The sequence below is a fragment of the Hyla sarda genome, chromosome 6 (genome assembly GCF_029499605.1).
Source record: "Hyla sarda isolate aHylSar1 chromosome 6, aHylSar1.hap1, whole genome shotgun sequence".
In the NCBI taxonomy this organism is placed as follows: Eukaryota; Metazoa; Chordata; class Amphibia; order Anura; family Hylidae; genus Hyla; species Hyla sarda.
The window spans coordinates 202,720,128-202,741,080 of record NC_079194.1 but is presented as its reverse complement, the minus strand read 5'-3'; the positions used below and the strand labels follow the sequence as shown (position 1 = coordinate 202,741,080).

The 20,953-nt window shown below is 42.4% G+C and overlaps 1 protein-coding gene across 4 annotated transcripts in view; it reads left to right on the top strand.

Moving 5' to 3' along the window:
* Positions 1–20,628, top strand: part of AMFR (autocrine motility factor receptor) — a 66,820-nt gene extending 46,192 nt beyond the window's left edge. For 2 of the 4 annotated variants that reach the window (XM_056526265.1, XM_056526261.1), the window contains exons 13-14: positions 35–219; positions 1,726–3,527. In XM_056526265.1, the coding sequence (XP_056382240.1) occupies positions 35–219; positions 1,726–1,861 (321 nt within the window). In that variant the 3' untranslated portion in view covers positions 1,862–3,527. Of the gene's footprint in view, positions 1–34; positions 220–1,725; positions 3,528–5,330; positions 5,456–20,609 lie in introns of those variants that run through there. The other 2 variants (XM_056526263.1, XM_056526262.1) reach the window with 2 other exon arrangements.
* The last annotated feature ends 325 nt before the right edge of the window (positions 20,629–20,953 follow it).

Genomic DNA, 20,953 nt, shown 5'->3' with positions numbered 1-20,953 from the left:
TTACTCTGTTCTATATGTGTTGTCTTCTTTTCAGACTGAGCGGGTTCCATTAAATTTGACTCAAAATATGGAGGAATATGGAGACTTCAGTGAAGTGGAGGCACAGCCCACAGATGCAGAAGACTTTGAGGCCAGGGGCAGCCGGTTCTCCAAGTCTGCAGACGAAAGGCAACGAATGCTAAGCCAAAGAAAGGAGGACATGGTGCAGCTGGCAAGAAGGTAACATAGCATAAAGATTGGCCTATTATACTTTTTCTTTGTGATCATTTTTCTGCTTTAAAAGCTTTGATTTACTTCCTGTGTAAATACAGAAGGGTGTGTGGGATCAAAAGGCAGTGGCCCTAAAAAATATAAGAAGCCTATGACATTTAGAATATTGTGTTGAAAAATGTACATAACCCCCTTAATCAGAGTTTAGAGGCTATAAGCTGCCTTCATAGTCTTCTGAAAAACATCTTGGTGGCACTACGGTCTTGTCAGTCAGCCTCCCTCCTCCAGTCATTGATGTCAGTTAACTCTAGTAGTGCTGCTGACCGACAGTTATTTAAGGGTAAGCCAATTCATTTATCTTCTCTTTAGGGTAGGTTTCTACAGGTTTTTTTTTTTTTTTTTTTTGGGCACTTTTTGGGGGGACTGCCACTACAGTTTTTGTGCCAAAGCCAGAAGTGTATTTTAAAGGAATGGGAAATATAAAAGACTTAGACTTATACTTCTTCCTGTTGGATCCGCTTCCGACTTTGCCTCAAAAACTGCAGTGGCAGTATTAAAAGAAAAAAAAAAAAAAAAAAAAAGGAAACCTAGCCTTTATGCATAATATAGTTACATACACTGTGTGCACAATTATTAGACAAGTTATATTTTGAGGATTAATTTTATCATTGAACAACTACAATGCTCTCTGTAAATCCAAAATGTTTTGAAATCTTAAACTTAAATATTTAAGAAAGTAAAAGTAAGGTTTTGGCTTTCTTAGGGGAATATTTGTGTGAAGAATTATTATGCATCTAAATGAAATACAAACCTTTTCCCATTGTCCTTGTTTATTTTCATCTGCCAAAGTGAGAATAACAAACTACTTAAGTTTACAAAAAAAAACAAAAAAAAACGTGTAAATAAAAAATAAAAAAAGTACGAAATCAATGACCAATATAGCCACCCTTCTTTTCAATAGCCGTCAAAAGCCTTCTATTCATGATGTAATTTTCTTTATCCATTGACAATGATCTTTTTGTGCAGCAGCAACCGTACCCTGTCAGACACTGTCCACAGAGGTGTACTGTTTTCTTTACTGCAAATATGTTTTCTTTAGTGTATAGAATTAACAGAATATAACTAATGATTGTTCAGCCAGAATCCAAGTTATTAATAAAAATTAAAAACTGCTGCTTTTGTGAAGACAGAAGTACCGTAATCCATAAACACAAATGGCACCATCTAGTGGCCAAGTCATAGATGTTTGAGTTGACTACTTTACGTTAGTTTTGCACAGTGGAATATAAAGAGATTTTTATTACTCTGCTGTATAAATGAAATTATGTTTTGTGGCACTAAAAAGCACATAAAGTAACCACTAGCCTAGTGTCAAGTGATGTTCAGCTGAAATGCAAATAAAGTACAGGGTCTTAAGGCAGAACACGCATAATGAGCCTATCATTACAGCTGTTTCTACTACTCACAATATGTGTATACAAACATTTCTCTCTCTCTTTTGGGGTGTTCTACCAGGCGTTATCTGAACAGAACTCCAGATGATGGATCTTCTACGTCATCAGACGAGGTGTCGGACTTTGTTGCCCTCCGCCGTCGTATGCTGGCAGCCGCTGCTGAGCGCAGGATTCAGTTGCAGCAGCCGCCTCAATAGTGACCAGAGCGCACACATCACCTGGCCTTGCGCTTTGTGCACACAATGCACACACAGACTTGTTCTGACCCAGCACCTTCCTCAAGAGCTGTTCCAGCTTATTGGACAGAATTAATTTTTGTAATTTCTATGTTTTTCTTCCTTGCAGGCCTTGTTTTTTTTTTTTCAATAGGGGCTGATATTAAGCTCTGATGTTGGCTAGATCTTACAACCAGGAAAACCAATGAGAAACCTGACAGTATTTTAGACAGAGGAAAAAGCCTCTGAAACCTCTAGATCATAAAAGTAATTAACATTCAAGGAAAAAAAAAATCATCCATCCTCCTCTTATGCATTTTCTCCTCAGCAACTAACGTATTGGCAGTGTTTGTAGATGAGGACCATGCCATCTGTACCCATGGCTGTCCCATATTGATGGCATTTGTTTACATTTTTTGCAGATTAAATATGTTTAATAAAATGCAGGTCCTGCTTTGGTGAGAAAAGAGAACCTTGCACATCCATTAGATTCTGAGCAAGAGTAATGGATATGCAACGCTTTGGTGAAGACTTGATGGCTCATGATCTGCCACATGTTTTGTGTTTACAAGTGTTTGAGGAGTTTCAGTGCTTAATGGCAAAATATAGTGCAATATTTTGTCAAATTGTATAGGGGCAATTTATGCAAGATAGTGATAGCAAAGTTAAGATGGCAGGTGAGTAATAAGGATTTTTTTGTGCATTATGGCTTCATAGAGATGTGGTTCTGCTTTTGCAGGGTCACTTTCTTTGGCTGTGGTTTATGTTTCTAGTATAAACAGAAATCCCTAATGTCCTTTGAACAGAACTTCTGGTTTTCTGTTAACTCCATTTGATCTTTATTCCGCATGGACTATTGCAGATCATGATCCATTTGTGTGATTCTTTTTAACAGTTTCCCCAATAGGCTTTGTACATTGTTGTATCTGTTACAGGAGACGTATGACATTTTGTCCTTAAAAAATACACTGGGCTGGACTGATATATTCTAAGTGCAGGGCCTGAGGGGACAAGGCAACTTGCCAGGATTCAGACACCACTAAGGAAGAATACCCGTGTCGTGAATCACCCTTCAGACTCTGCATTAGGCAAATGCAGGGTATCACTTTTGCCCGGAGTGTTCCTTTAACTTGCTGTACTCATGCTGTGTGACTAAGGCTTTGTTACCATGTGTGTATTTGTTGTTTTTTTGGGGCATCTCAAGAAAGCACATTATGCTGCATTTGTGGGGCAGTAATGGACCAGAAGTTTATTGGACTCCCATAGGGAAAGATTAGCAAATAGCTTTCTCTTCATTCATTTTTTTTCCTGTTTCTCAATGGGTACCAAGAAAAGAATTAAAACATTATAAAATGACTGATGGATACTTCAATCTTACACCATGCTTTGCTGAAATTTGAGACAATTGTTACCAGTTTTCTTCAACAAAATCCTTCGGATTAATGTTCTCCAAGCATGTGTGCACATAGCCTAAGCAGCAGCAAGCGCTAATGTATGGATGGATGTGCGTTTGAGACTGAGCCTAGCTGCTAGGAACATTTTTTTTTGTTTTGTTTTCAGATGCCTTTTGCCATCACAGGATGCCTTGTGTTTGGCTACTGCAATTTCTGGATTTTATTCTTATAAAAATAATAAACTTTTAATCAGTGTTACTTGTTTTCTTGCAATAAGAGCTTATGGTTCATGGACACCTTTTGCAGAGGTGTGCGCACAGTTTTTACATCATTAAAGCTTTATATTGTGTAAAACTGTATGCAGTTCCTCACCATTTTCAAGATATCCACTTTCTGCCGTTGAATGGAAGTATTCATGTTTGTAACCAGAGGCTAAAAAACACACATGGACCTAATACTGCTTTACTACTGAGTTTTATCAAATTTGGAAACGCCTCTGTGATCTAGATATATAAGCAATACAAATCTTCTATCCTGCTTCTACCTTCTCCAAAACAGTGAAACAAACGATCAGCCTGGAGTCCAGCTTGACAAAGGCTATTTTCACATCAGGTTTGTCATATGTGTTAGGTAATTTTCCAGTATACACAGTGAATCTATGCAAAGACCACCATTACATGACTAGGAAAAAAATGTTTCATATTGGGTGGTTTCCATTTATGTTGCATGGAATCGGGAAGGCTGTAGTTAAAAGAACACTTTTCATATGGCATAATCTATGATGGATGTTATATAATCACACACACTGGGATATAGAGACATTTAAGACATGTCCATCTAATATAGACCAAGCCGGGTAGTAACTCATGATTACGATGTTCGTTTCAAGTTTATTCAGGAGCTTTTATTTTTGAAACTTCATCATGGATCTTATAAATAAAGTGGAGCTTGACATATCAACAGACCGATCTGAGCTGAGATCTTCCTCCTGCTCTACACCTTGGATGTGACGGCATTTCGGGGGCATCCCCCCTTAGTCATGCATACCAGGTGTGGGGAGGGGAAGGGTTATATAGCAAAATAGACACCTGTTCACACAGACATAGTAACAATGAGAAAAATAGCATGCAATTATTTCAAAGTCAATTCACATTAAACAAAGTGCTATCATGCTATAAAAATGATTTTAAACTACATATTTTGTTCAATCCATGTGGAAAAACACTATCCAATTCTGTAATCCAGTAGCATTCTCTCTGCAGTAGGCGCCTTTTATTAAGACACTCGTTTGCCGACTCTGGAATCTCCTCAAGTATTAACTATTTAAGTGCTGTAATAGAATGACCACATTCACGAAAATGTTTAGCAACAGTGCTCTCTCCATAACCCGATGCCTCAATTTTTTCTGTACCAAGAAATTTCCTAATAATAGACTTGTGTTCAGGGAGATGGGTTTTGATCATCTTAGCTGTTTGACAGACTTCAGTCCACATGGACATTTGAGCATGTATATAACATTTTTAGTTGTACAGGTATAAAAACCTTTATGCATAATAAAATGACCTTTTGAATGGTGGTTGAACTTTTCTCATTTAATTATGCCACTACAGTGGCTGCAATTTAAACAAGGGAAAGTACCCTTATGTCTACTAACCGAAAAAGTTTGCTGACTACTTTTCCTTACTATAACATCACTTTTGATAATCTATGATGGATGTTCCCATATAGCTATATTTCATACAATTACAGATATATACTTTAGTCAGAAGCAGTGTGAAAATGATCTAAAGCAGCTTTTACTCAAGCATTCATATACGTCCGTATTTTTTGGACTGTAATATGAATGTTAACTTAACATATGGGGCTCACAATGGTGTATAAAATATGCACCTATTTCATGCACTTTGCAGAAGGAAAATCCCCAGTAAAATCTATGGAGAGGGATTTGTATTTCAGAAGTATTTATTCAGCATTTGTTAGTTTAATTTCTTGCCTTTTATTGTACAGAAATACCAATGCAATACTGATATTTAATCTGTAATATGTCCATATTTCAGACATCTTCCCATATGTGAGATGAGAAATGGGCCTTACAGAGAACTGTCTACAATGGATACAACTATAAAATCTCTCAGCTTTAAGATGGATTAGGTCTGTGCCAGCTTTCAAGTGGTAAATGTCTTGTTTTTATGTGACAGGGGGCTTATTTTGATTTCACGGTGTTGTTAAAGGGGTTATTGGAGACTGGTAATTGATGATGGATCCTTAAAGGGGTACCCTTTAAGGATCCATCATCAAAGAGTACCCCTTTAAGGATCCTGGGGTGCCGCAGCTGAGATTGCGGCAGCTTCCCCATGATCAGACATCTTATCTCCCATCCTTTGGATAGTGGATAAGATATCTAGGGGCAGAGTACCCCTTTAAGATAAGCCTTGAATATCTTATTGGTTCCTGGCACCCCAAGCTATCAGCTGTTCAACAGAGCCCTGGTCTATACAGTGAACAGAGCTGGAAAGCCCTGGCTTTGTACATTGTATAGTGGCCATGCCGAGTTAATACAGCTCTGCTCCTAGTAAGGAAATAGAAGCTGAATTGCAGGAACCCAGCATGGCCGCTAGGCAATGAGTGGAGCTGGAGCTGTATAAATCCAGGCACTGGAGCTCTGCCAAATAGCTGATCATCTGAAGTGCCTGTTGCCATCCAGCCAATCTGATATTATGGATGGGTTATCTATCGTGAAAATGTAAAAAAAAAAAAATGTTCTTGGGTCTAGAAATACATTAACATCAGTGGTAAGTGGCCTGAGACTGAAAATCAAAGTAAAACTGTGATTGGTTGCCATTGTGGGAGCAGTAGTAGGATGGACGGCTCCTGCCGGGAAAGCGGGCAGTATTGTGCTGTGTTCCCGGCTGGAAGGTTCTATGAAAATCACTGTATAATTTAACAAACCCCACCAAGAGCCATGAATGGCCACTCGGTGCCAACCATTGAGGACTCCTGCCGGGGTATTTGTATATGAAGATGTGAGTTGAAAATATACATCGCTAGGTAGAGAAGCCGCACAGCTTGCTGCCTGCTCACCTGGTTAATAAGTTATGATCGCAGCAGGTATCAGAATTGAGACCTGATGCAATCAATCCCTCAGCACCTGTACTACTACCTCCAACATGGAATAGACTGTTTCATAATGGGAGTAGTAGTACAATCGCTACTGTAGTCTCCCCAGTTGCCCACAGACCTACTACTATCATGGAAACGAGTCTGTTCCATGATAGGAGTAGTAGTAGTACCGCAGCACTGCAGGAGTCTCTGGCGGCTGTGGTGTAAAATATAGTTTTTTTTAAAAGTGCAGAACCATGCACAAAACTATAGTAGACAACCGTTTTGTGCATGGGGGGAAAAAGTTTTTCAAATTAAAATTGTATACTGCAACCGTATAGAAAAATTGTGATGTAAAGGCCCCCCTACTTTAAGGCTTTTGTGCACAGAATGCATTGAAGTACTGTTGGCTGGACAACCCTAATTCCCAGTACATTAGTTGTGTGCAAATACCTATTGCAAGTTTACTAGCTTTAGAACATGCTGTACAGATATTAGTGACAGATGCTTGGACTTGTGTTATATCCAACATTACTAATATGTTTTCAGATGAGAACTTTAGAGCAATAATGATTTACAAAATGCTGTCTTGCACAATGACAGCTGTGAAGCTTATTCTGAGTCGACAACAAGCCTTAAAGGGGAACTCAAATCAACTTGTGCCAGAAGTAATTTACAAATCTGTTTAACTTTCTATTTAAAATCTTAAGCATTCCAGTACTTATCAGCTGCTGTATACTACAGAGAAAATTGTGCAGTTATTTTCAGTCTGAAAACAGTGCTCTCTGCTGACACCTCTGTCTATATCAGGAACTGTCCAAATTAGCATATCCCCATAGAAAACCTCTCCTGTTCAGGACAGAGGTGTCGGCAGAGAGCACTGTGGTGAGACTGGAAAGAAATTCACTAATTTCCTTGTAGTAAATCTGTAGTATACAGCAGCTGATAAGTACTGGAAGGATTAAGATTTTTAAATGGAAGTAATTTACAAATCTGATTAACTTTCTGGCACCAGATGATTTGAAAACTTTTTTTCCACTGGAGTTCTCCTTTAACATGCAGCCAATGTGGGCATAATGATGACATTACATACTCCCCTTTCAATCATTATAGCACTATAAAGTGATGATACAACACAAAAGATGAATATAATAAATCTATGAAAGCCATTTAACAGTCCTGTACAGAGCCTAAACTAAACCGGCATAGCACTTTTAATAAACCTTGCATAGGGCAATAGTTGCAGCAAATATAAAAAGAACATTTTGAATGTATTTTATTAGAGGTAAAACTCCCCTTTCTCCACTTATCATACTTCTGTCCTGCTTTCCTTTAAACTTATCATTCACTTTATGAAGCTGCTGAAAATCTGACTTCAGAGATGAATTACCGGCATTACTATGGCGAAGGAGGAGATAGAGATATGTACAGAGAACATGCTAAAAGATCCAGGGGGAGAATTATCAAAGCCTGTGCTGTGGGAAAAGTGGTACAGATGCCCATAGCAACCAATCAGATTGCTTTTATTTTTTTTCAAAAGCCTTAAAAAAAAAAAAAAATTATAAGAGAGCAATCTGATTGTTATGGGCAACTGCACAAATTGTCCTCTGCACGGAGTTTGATAATACTGTCATAGAGGCTAGGCTCCACTTACTAGAACAAGGAGAACTGTAAATTAGAGATGAAGCCTGCAGCGCAGAAATTTTCCTCTCAGACAGTGACTATATAGTGGTAGACATTAGAGATGAGTGAACTTACAGTAAATTCGATTCGTCATGAACTTCTCGGCTCGGCAATTGATGACTTTTCCTGCATAACTTAGTTCAGCTTTCAGGTGCTCCGGTGGGCTGGAAAAGGTGGATACAGTCCTAGGAGACTCTTTCCTAGGAATGTATACACCTTTTCCAGCCCACCCGAGCACCTGAAAGCTGAAATAATTTACGCAGGATAAGTCATCAACTGCCGAGCCGAGAAGTTCGAGACGAATCAAATTTACTGTAAGTTCGCTCATCTCTAGTAGACTTCAGCTCTACATGGGCTTTTCAGACCATATAAGTGATTATAGTAGTTACATCCGGTGACTCGCAAGTGATGTCTTCTCTAGAGTCGTTCACTTTTATTCTCCATTCAGCCCAGACGGTCATGACAATTTTTTCCAGCCACGTCTCGTCTCTGCTGAACCTGCGATATTAACATTGTAGGCTCCACACTTTTCCAGCACCTAGAGTGCCCCAAACAGTAATAATACCTTCTTGGTGTCCCAAACAGTAAAGGGTGGAAAAATTGGTTTGGTAAGAGTAGGGTGCCTGCAACCAATTAGGTAATTATATTGCTCAAGTATGTATAAGGGTATATTCACACTATGGAACTCCGCGGTGTGAACATAACATTAGTGTGAATGGGTCTCCGCGAGACCTGTTCACACTGTGGAATTTTCGCAGCGGACAATTCCTCCGCTGAAATTGTTCCGCGCAAAGAAAGAACATGTTCATTCTTTGCGTGGATTCTGCAAGCACTGCATAGCCGTCAATGGTGACAGCTCAGTGCCCCGCGGCCCTAGTTCCGAAGGAACCTCCGTGGCGTCCGCCAGGCGGAAACTCCGCTCGCGGAATACAGCGAGCGGAGATTCCGTAGTGTGAACAAGGCCTAAAGGTCCCTTAGTGATGGTTGACCATCTAGAAGTTTCCTCCCCATCTGTGCACAGGATCTTTGGAGCTCTGCCAGAGTGACCATTAAATGATTGCTCTCTTACCAAGGTCTTTTCCCCCTGATTAATTATGGAGGCCACTGTACTCTTGAAAACTTTTAGTTCAGCAGAAATGTATTTGTACCCTTTTCCAGATTTGTGACTACACAATCCTGCCTCTGGGTTTTACAGGCAGTTTTTCCACTTCATGGCTTTTGCTTTGATATGCATTGTCAGCTGTGAGATTTTATATAGACATGGATGTCTCTTTACAGATCCTGTCCAATAACCTGAATTTACCACAAGTGACGCCAATCAGGGTGTAGAAGCATCTCAGAGATGATCCATAGAAATAGGAGGCCCTTGAGCTGCATTCAGATGTCATTAAGGGTCTGAATACTCCATGTGAAATGTTAGCATTTCTTTTTTTTTATTTGCAAAAATGTCTAATATTTTGTTTTTACTTTGTTATTATGGATCACGGAGTGCAGAATATTGGGGGGAAAACATTAACTTTTTTTTTATTTTTTATTTTTTTTTTATAGTTGCACAAGGCCACAACATACTATGTGAAAACTTTCCAAATGCATTGTACCTGTATAAACATACAGTAGACACATACGTGTACACACACACACACACACACGACACATAACTGTATGCATGTACATGTTAATATACAGTGCAAGTGTTCAGCATTTTAACGGGGTACACCGGTGGAAAACGTGTGTTTATTTTATTTATTTATTTTTTAAATAAACTGGTGCCAGAAAGTTGAACAGATTTGAAAATTATTTTTATAAAAAAATGTTAATCCTTCCAGTACTTATCAGCCGTTGTATGCTTTAGAGGAAGTTCTTTTCTTTTTGAATTTCTTTTCTGTCTGACTACAGTGCTCTCTGCTGACACCTGTCGGGAACTGTCCAGAACAAATCCCCATAGCAAACCTCTCCTGCTCTGGACAGTTCCTGATACAGACAGAGGTGTCAGCAGTGACCGACTGTCAGACAGAAAAAAAATTAGAAAAGAACTTCCTCTGTAGTATACCGCAGCTGATAAATACTGGAAGGATTAAGTTTTTTATATGTAGGTAATTTACAAATCTGTTTAACTTTCTGGCACCAGTTAATAAAAAAAAAATACATGGCAGCCTGCTGGATTACTGAGAGCCCCCTTTGCTCCTAAAGAGGTTATCCAGGAATAGAAAAATAGAGCTAATATTTTCAAAAATAGCACCACACCTGTCCTCAGGTTGTGTGTGGTATTACAACTTCATCCATTTACTTCAATGTAACTGAGCTGCAGTAACACACACACACACACACACACACACACACACACACACACACACACACACACACACACACACACACACACACCAACCTAAGGACCGGTCTGGTGCTGTTTTTTGAAGTAATCAGCTCTGTTCCTTTATAACTGGACAACCCCTGGGGTGACTATGGGGGTCCAGAAAGGCAGCAATGAAAACAAGGGGAACCTAAGTGCAGGGCCCAAAAAAGAGAGTATTCCTGTGTACTCTCTATGTAATAACTTGCTTGCATTCATCTATCTGATAAAGAAGCCTGTACAATGCTGCGACACCCCCCCCCCCCCCCTACTGCCAGCTAAGGGACTGTCCTGTGTTGCTTTGCCCCAACCTCCAAAACATGCTGGAATAATAAGCAAGTGCAACAGAGACAAGGGAGGGTTACTGGGAAAAAAAATAACTGTCTGCTGTTCCTCCCTTAAAGTGCCACATTAGGTACTGGTCCTCCAGAACTTAGAGGCAAGTACAACCCTGCATACATATTCTGTACATACTGTATAAGAACACTATATAAAATTTAGCCAATACTTTATTTTTTTTTATTCTTTACACATTTACACATACCCTGCTGTAGGAATTCACAAAGGTGTTGGATTTGTAACCCAGACAAGTGAGGGAAGTTCTGTATTGAGGCATGTTCACACGGCTGGAAAGGAGCAGAATGTCTGTGGGAAAAATACAGGCAGATGTTCCACACATTTACTTGATGCAGTGGCACAAGGACCACTCGGAAATGTGCCTTTCCATAGACGGCAAAGCATTTCCGAACGGAATTGGTTCAATGTTTCTGAAGATGCTGGAATGGGGATTTCTGCGGCGGAAACATCTGCCACAGAAATTCAGCCATGTGCACAGTGCAGCAGAATCCCACTGAAAGCAGCGGAACTTTCAGGGAGCGTTCACACGCTATTACTAGCAGCGGGTTTCATGCTGCGGGAAACCTGCTGAAAGTTACACTACCATTGATTTGACAGTCCGCAATAGTGTCAGATTTGCTGACTGTCTGCGAATGCACCCTCAAGCAGAATATTCCCACGGTATTTCACTAGGAAATTCTGCTGTGTGAACATTCTCTTAGAGGCTGTGCTGCAGAGGCAGACTGGCTCAGAAGGAGGAGGAGTGAGAGAGGGAAAGTACAGCAGAGATCCTGACAAGACCATTTAGCTAGAGTTGGGAGGGACAGAACACATTTATCAACACATTTGTCCAAAGGATAGGGGATAAGATGTCTGATTGCGGGGGTCCCACTGCTGGGGACCCCCTCAATCTGTCATTCAGCACCCATGTTTGCGAGTTCTCCACAGTGCTGGAGGCTCAGAGTGTGCAGCACGGGGCCAGAGTATCGTGATGTCACGACTCTGCCCCCGTGTGATGTCACGCCCCGCCCCCCTCAATGCAAGTCTATGGGAGGCGGCATGACGGCTTTTGCAGGGGTAATCCAGTGGAACATTATTTATTTTTTTATTTCAAATCAACTGGTGCCAAAAAGTTAAACAGATTTGTAAATTACTTCTTCTAAAAAATCTTGACCCTTCCAGTGCGTATCTGCTGCTGTATGCTCCAGTGGAAGTTGAGTTGTTCTTTTCAGTCTGACCACAGTGTTCTCTGCTGCCACCTCTGTCCATGCCAGGAACTGTCCAGAGCAGGAGAAAATCCCCAAAGCAAAAACCTCTCCTGCTCTGGACAGTTTCTGACATGGACAGAGGTGTCAGCAGGGAGCACTGTGGTCATGCAGAAAAATACAACTCAACTTCCTCTGGAGCATACAGCAGCTGATAAGTACTGGAAGGGTTAACATTTTTAATAGAAGTAATTTACAAATCTGTTTATCTTTCTGGAGCCAGCTGATATGAAAAAAAAAAAAAGTTTTTCACTGGAGTGTCCCTTTTAAGTCCACTGAGTACTGGTTAATGCTATCATAGATTAGATTCACCTCTGTTGTGTAAAATCCTGATGACTTTGCTTTTTCTGTGAGCAGCTTAGATTAGATAAAGACTAAAAACATTATTTTAACCTTTTGTATTTCTTTTGAGGAATGCCTAGTGCCACTTCTCTTGCCCGGTCTGCTGGGACAGATGATACCAAGACACGTATTACTCCTTGTATAGAATCTGAACACAATGGTGGGAATTTATCATTGTATATACAGCTGTTTTGTGTCAGTTTTTTGCGCAAATTTTGATAGAATTTTTCATCCCCTTGTCTACAGTTAAGTTTACCATAGAGCACTTTCTACTGTAGAATCGAATTTACTAATTGTGCTTTTTATTTTTTTTTTTGCGAAAAAAAAAAAGTGCAAACGGCAATTTCTTGCGCAAATATACACCACCTCGGAGGACACGTACCAAAGTGTCTATTTTGACACAGTAAGGACTGCTACTCCGATCATGGACAGACTCTGCCCATGATGGGAGTTGTAGTCCAGGGGGCTGAGGTGTAGATCGCAGCAGGTCATTATCTAGAGACCCGCTGCGATCTGCATTTATTAACTATACAAGCCGGCGGTAAATGCGGCTACACTGCTTCCCGCCGCTCTTGTATACACTGTCATAATTCCTAATTCCCACCGCTGGAACACGGGAGCTCTGATTGGTCAATAGCTAGCCACCAATCAGAGCTCCCCTCTCCCAGCGGGGATTAGGAATTATTAAGAACTGTATATAGGAGCCCGCGGCAGTGCAGTAGAGACGCATGTACCGCTGTCTTGTATAGTTAGTAAATGTGGATCGCAGGAGAGTGATCTGCCCTTGGACTACTCCTATTATGGGACAGAGTCTGTCCCATGATGGGAGTAGTTGTGGTACCGCAGCGCTGCTGAGGGATGGCACTTGCACATCCCCCGGCTGCAGGACTTTTAGGACTACTACTCCCATCATGGACAGACTCTGCCCATGATGGGAGTTATAGTCCAGGGGCTGAGGTGCAGATCGCACCGGGCCATTCTGCAGAGACCCTCTGTGATCCGCATTTATTAAGATAAGCTGGCGGTACATGCGGCTACAATGCCCTGCCCGCCAGCTTCTATATACACCGCTCATAATTCATAATCCCTGTCACCAGGAAAGGGGAGCTCTGATTGGTCAATAGCTATTCACTAATCAGAGCTCACGTGATCCGGAGGGGATTATGAATTATGTCAGTGTATATAGGAGCGCAGTGTAGCTGCATGTACCGATGGCTTTTTAACTTAAATGCGGATCACATTAGATCATTCTCGGGAGATCTGTTGCGATCCGCATTTATTAACTATACAAGCCGGCCTTACATGCATCTACATCGCGCTCCCCGACGACTCCTATATACACTATCATAATTCATAATCCCGCCACTGGAACACGGGAGCTCTGATTGGTGGATAGCTATTGACCAATCAGAGCTCCCCTCTCCTGGCGGCGGGGATTATGAATTATTACAGTGTATATAGAAGCCGGCAGCAGCGCAGTGTAGATGCATGTACCGCCGGCTTGTTAACTTAAATGCGGATCGCAGCGGGTCTCTGCAGAATGACTTGGTGCGATCTGCACCTCAGCCCCTGGACTATAACTCCCATCATGGACAGAGTCTGTCCATGATGGGAGTAGTAGTCCTAAAAGTCCCCCAGCCGGGGGATGTGCAAGCGCCATCCCTCAGCAGGGCTGCGGTACTACAACTACTCCCATTATGGGACAGGCTCAGTCCCATGATAGGAGTAGTAGACCAAGGGCAGAGGGACAGATCTCTGTTCACATTATGCATTTTGCATAATGGGAACAGAGCCTTTCTGGCAGTGTGTTCCCAAACAGGGAGACTCCAGCTGTTGCTTAATTACAGCCCCCATGATGGGAGTTGTAGTTTAGCAACAAGGCTCCCTGTTTAGGGGGAGAGCAAAAAAAAAAATTACTAACCCATATTTCTTGTTTTTCTTTTCTTCTCATTTCAGATACGTGATTGCGGAGGACTACGTCAGATTCGGTGGACTGTGACGATGACCAGCGTTTTTTTTTTTTATTTCAATAAAATGGTTAACGAGGGCTGTGGGGGAGTATTTTTTAAATAAAATTTTTTTTTCAATGTGTCTTGTTTTTTTTATAATTGAATTTTCAGGGTTAATAGTGGAAGCTGTCTTATAGACGGAATCCATTACTAAGCCCTGGCTTAGCGTTACCCCCAAAATCAGCTAGCGCTAACCCCCAATTATTACCACGGTACCCACCACCACAGGGGTGCCGGGAAGAGCCGGTACCAACTCGGTGGTAACAGGCTGGCGTTATTTAGGCTGGGGAGAGCCAGTAACAATGGTCCTCACCCACCCATGTAACATCAGGCGTTTGCTGCTTGGTTGGTATCTGGCTGATACTAAAAATAGGGGGAAAACTATGCGTTTTTATATATATATATATATATATATAAGTGTGTGGTTCCCTAATTTTTCAGCCAACATGCCAACCAAGAAGCAACAGCCTGACGTTACCAGGGTGGGCAAGGACCATTGTTACTGGCCCTCCCCAGCCTAAATAATGCTGGCCTTTTACCGCCTAGGCCCAGGAGCACCATTTTTGATGCTCCGGGCCTGTTGGTACCAGCTCTTCCCGGAACCCCTTTGGCGGTGGGCGCTAGCCTAGGAATAGATTATGTCTACAAGATGCCTTCCACTACTAAGCCTGAAAATTCAATTATAAAAAAACACAACACATTGAAAAAAAATATTTTATTTAAAAAAACACTCCCCCTACAGCCATCGTTAACCCTTTTATTGAAATGTTTTTAAAAAACGGTGTTCATCGTTTCAATCCACAAAATCTGACATAGTCCTCCACATTCACGTATCTAAAGTTTTGGACATTTTTTCGTTACCACACACCAGCAAAAATGCAAGGAAAAAAACGCAGGAAAAAGCTGGGACAGTTTTTCTGGTGTTTTTTATGATGGACAAAAAACCTCAATGGAATCCTGGCCTCAAAGCAATAGAACAAAATCCCTACATCCACTTTTCCTGTGAGGTAGAGAAGGAGTGTACGTTAGAGCGAGGGAGGTGCTTCTATATTTGAACAAGATTTATCACAAGGAGTGTACAGCCTTTGTAAATTCTGAGCAAGAGTAGACAAGAAGTGTAAAGGAGTAGATCTGTGTATACAATATATCTATAAAACTCAACGTGTGTATGTTCCAGCATCACTTCCAAAGTGCTAAAGATATTAACATGAAACTTGGCACACATGTTACTTATATGTCAACAACAAACATGGGGGTGAGTAAGGGTTAAATCACCTATCCTATGTCTGTTGTTGACATATAAGTAATATGTGTGCCAAGTATTATCGAAATATCTCCAGCCCTTTGGAAGTTATGCAGTAACATATATTTCCCATTGACTTGTATGGGACTTTAAACATCAACACCGCGTGAGTAAGGGTTAAATCACCTATCCTATTTGCCAGGGGCGGGGTTTTTGTTTAAAGTCCCATGCAACATATTATGGGTCGGGATAGGAGGACAAGATAGGAGGACAAGATAGGAGGTCAAGATAGGAGGTCAGGAAAGGAGGTCGCGATAGGAGGACGGGATATGACAACAATATATGAGGATGGGATGTGAAGTCAAAAGCTTCCTCCTTTGTTTATTTTCCTCCCAACAAGGATTAAGAAGGAAAAACCGGGCAATGCCGGGTACTCAGCTAGGAGACAAATAATGATAAATCTCCTCCAACGTGTGTGTATGTATGTATGTTCCAGCATCACATCCAAATGGGTAAAGATATTAACATGAAACTTGGCACACATGTTACTTATATGTCAACAACAAACATAGGATAGGTGATTTAACTCTTACTCACCCCCATTTGTGAGGGTTGGGGTTTTTGTTTACAGTTCCATACAAGTCTATGGGAAATATGTTACTGCATAACCTCCAAACGGCTGGAGATATTTCGATAATACTTGGTCACATGTTACTTAGATGTCCACTTAAAATATAGGGTAGTTAATTTAACTCTTAACTACCCCCATTCATGAGGTTCAGGGTTTATGTTTAAAGTCCCATGCAAATCAATGGGAAATGTATGTTCCCTCAACTTCTGTACGGCTGGAGATATTTCAATAATACCTGGTACACATATTACTTATTTGTGGTCGGGGCTCCACACGTGACCGGCAAGACTTACCTACACCAGTAGATAATACTTCTCCAGTGGTTCTTGTAAGGAAACTAATAACACATATGCATAACACTGTAAAGTAAAGCGGTTGAACTGTGCCCAAAAAACGCGACCGAGGATTAGGCTTTAGAGGGCGAAAAAACAAAACCGTGCAGGAATAAAATAATTTATTGGAATTCCAATACCAAGTATCAGACAACATCAGCCATTTCATTGTGGGGATTTGGGACATAAGAAGCACAGCAGCCTGACTTCCACCTGCCTAACTTCTGTAAAATGTATGGGGGAACGTTGTGTCGTGATGCTGCAGATGCTGCCCCAATGCGAAAAGAGTGACCTGAGAATTCTCAATGATAACCTCCCAAAGTGGTGATCAATGACCTTATGCGAGAAATGAACTGTAATGTGGTCAGAGCAAACTTCCCATCGTGTTCACGTCACAAACATTCCACGTACCTGCATGGAAGGTTAAGCCTAACAACAACCGCTGAACTGTGCCCATCGCCACGACCGGGAGCTGGCCTCTAGAATGCAAAACACCTGACCTGGTAGGTTAAGTGGTAGAATGCATAAACCTCAAAAACAGCACCACACCCTAACTTCACTGACCCTGAAAAACCTAATACAGTCCCTATGACAGTAGAATCAACAAACTAATTATGAACGAAGGCTCTACCTAGTGATGGATGGTTATGACCATTATACCTACTCTGAAGAATAAGCCAGCACTGACTCTAGACCAGGGGTACTCAACTGGCGGACCGCGGTCCAGATCCAGACTGCAGCCGCCAACAATGCGGACCGCCCGCCGACTTCCTCCTCTTTCACTTGTATAGGTTTCCCAGGGGGCTGTCCATCTGCCCAGACAATTTTTTCAATAAAACAAATGCAGTTCAGGCCGCTCCCAACAACTCCCCCCTCCGTGAGACCCCCACTTCGGCTGGTCCCACGGCCCAAAGTAAAGTGAGCAGGGGCAGGGACGCTGCCGCTTTAAAACGTCCACGCGTATGCACACCCGACGTCACGGACGTGTCCCTGCCCCGGCTTAGCAGAAGGAGATCCCCCGCCGCCGAGAGCTGCTGCTTCTATAAGGTGCGGACACTATGGAGGTGGGGAAGCGCTGGTTTCGGGTGGGAAGGAAATGCGTAGTTTAGGATAGCAGAGGGGTGGGGGGCTGTAGTAGTGTGGAGGATGGGGGGGGGGGCTGTAGCAGTGTGGATCCTCTACACTCCACACTGCTACAGCCCCCCATCCTCCACACTGCTACAGCCCCCCCCCCATCCTCCACACTGCTACAGCCTCCTCCCATCCTCCACACTACTACAGCCTCCTCCCATCTTCCACACTACTCAGTCCCCCCCATCCTTCACATTACTCAGCCCCCCCCCCCCCCCATCCTCCACATTCCTCCTAATTTCCCAGGTGAACAGTCATTCCCCCACCTGTGACTCTCCAGATGTTACAGTACAACTCCCATCATGACTGTCTGTGCATGTGATGGGAGTAGTTGTTTGCAGAGGCTGAAGAGTTACAGTTGCACAGTTTGTGGTAGCACAGCAGCATCGTGTATTCTGGGGGGCACAGGGGCATAATTTTTTGTGGGGGGCAAAATGTGTGGCAGTAATATACCAGGGGCACAGTGTGTAGAAATAATATATTCGGGGGCACAGCATGTGGCAGTATTATATTCACGGGCACAGCATGTGGCAGTATTATATTCAGGGGTACAGTGTGTGGCAGTATTATATTCAGGGGTACAGTGTGTGACAGTATTATATTCAGGGGTACAGTGTGTGGCAGTATTATATTCAGAGGGCACAATGTGTGGCAGTATTATATTCAGGGGTACAGTGTGTGATAGTATTATATTCAGGGGTACACCATGTGGCAGTATTTTTCAGGAGGTACACAATGCGGCAGTATTTTATTAATACTACGGCCATTAGATGTGAACCAGGCCTCAGCGCTTTACTTGGACCTTTACCAGTGGAAGACCTGAATAAGAGGACCCTCGCTAAAAATAGTTGAGTACCCCTGCTCTAGACTATGTTAGCATACAAGCTAAATATACTGATGTATGAAACTAATACCTGCCTGTCAGGCCTAACTACACTATCCGATTCCTATTTTAGAAGCCAGAAACAGAAACTGTTATCCAATTGACACACAAGTAACCTGACCCCATGACAGACCTTTACCATGATATGCATATTTACCAGTAACCAGAACTAAGCTCAAGAAACTTACCTTAAGACTACCCAAACTGTGCTGAAGGCCATACCATGAACTACCGATCAACTCTGAAGCATTTGCCTGTTGCGGGTAATCGAACCTTGCATCGCCATCGTACCTTTAGACAGGCCAGGACTATGCGTAGACAATGTGCCTATCTATCTGAGAGGTCTTACGTGCCATCGACTACACTCAAATAAGCCCAACCTGGACACTGACCCAACCTTAAACCGCTGAACTTCTGCCTCAAAACTGAACCCCGGGGTGACGTCCTGCTGTGATTGACAGATCACTTCATATCCATCGTGCCTGTAACTGTGACAGTGCTTTGCATAACCCTGGAACCTGTAGTTCTATTTGAGAACCACCATGCCTGAACCTTTACCAGGTCTTTTCGTAACCGTCGTGCCTGTAGACGTGACAGATCTCGTAATCATCATACCTGTAGGCGTGAAAGTTCTTTGAGTAACCCTCGTGCCTGTACATGTGACAGGTCTGGCATAACCATCATGTGTCATGAAACTATAGCTCAGAAAGCGTGTTAGTGACAATAACTACGCAGTGTATCCCACTTCAGGTGTGGCAGGTATGACGGGACTACAACCCTTATGCGCCATGCCGTTGTTGCTCTGAAAGCGTGTCATTAACAACAACTCCACAATGCATCCTCCTCCAGCCGTGTTATGTATAGAGTATACAGCCACCTGTATGTCGTGATGTTGTTGCCCTGAAGACGTGTCAGTGACAACAACTGCACAGTGTATTCCTCTGGACACGAGGCAGGTATGATGTGTATACCATCTGTGTCTACCGAGTTGTGATATCGTCGCTCTGAAAATGTATCAGTACCAACAACTATGCATTGTATCCCTTGCAGACGTGGCAGGTATGATGAACATACCACCGCCTATGTGTCGTGATGTTATTGTTCTGAGACGTGACTGTAATAAGTGCTCCATGAATTCCCCTGCAGCCAAGTCGCGTATGATCGGTATACAACCACCTATGTGCGGTGATGTTGTCACTCTGAAAAGATGTCAATAACAACTATGCAATGTATCCCCCTGCAGACATGGCAGGTATGATGGGTATACCACCACCTATGTGTCGTGATGTTATTGTCCTGAAGGCTTGACCATGACAACTGCTTAGTGGATTTTCCTGCAGCTGTATCACATATGATCGGTATAGAACCACCTATGTGTGGTGGTGTTGTCGCTCTGGAAACGTGTCAGTAACAACAACTATGCAATGAGTCCCCCTGCAGATGTGGCAGGTATAATGGGTATAGCACCGCCTATGTATCGTAATGTTGTCGCGCTGAAGATGTGTCAGTAACAACTATGCAATGTATCCCCCTGCAGACGTGGCTGGTGTGTTGGGTATACTACCGCCTATGTGTTGTGATTTTATTCTACTGAAGACGTGACCATAACAACTGCTCAGCAAAATCCCCTGCAGCCGTATGCCGTGTGATCGGTATACAACCGCCTATGTGTGGTGATGTTGTCGCTCTGAAGACGTGTCAGTGACAACAACTGGGCAGTGCATCCCCCTGCAGGTGTCAGGTACGAAGGATAAACCACCACCTGTGTGTCATGATGTTGTTGCCCTGAAGATGCGTCAGTACAAACGGCTATGCAATGTATCCCCCTGCAGATGTGGCAGGTAGGAAGGATACACCACTTATGTGTTGAAATGTTGTTGCTCTGAAGACGTGTCAGTAACAACAGCGCGGTGCATACCCCTGCAGACGTGGCATGTACGAAGGGTATACAACCGCCTATGTGACGTGATATTGTTGCTCTGAAAAACGTGTCAGTAACACTACGCAATGTATCCCCCTGCAGACGTGGCAGGTATACTGGGTATACAACCGCCTACGTGTCGAGATGTTGTCACTCTGAAAACGTGTCAGTAGCAATGACTATGCAATGTATCCCACTTCAGTCCTGGCAGGTATGAGGTGTATACTCCACCTATTTGTCGTGATGCTGTTGCTCTGAATATATGTCAGAAATGAACAACCATGTCGAAAGACACCATCCGGAAGTGGCAGGTATGATGGGAAACAACCGTAATACTATGAACGTATAAACTGTAAATACCACGAGTACACGTACCGCATTAATGCTATGAGTGTATGAAGGACGGGAGCATATGAACAGTGTGAATACCCTGATCGCAAGAATGTATGACCACC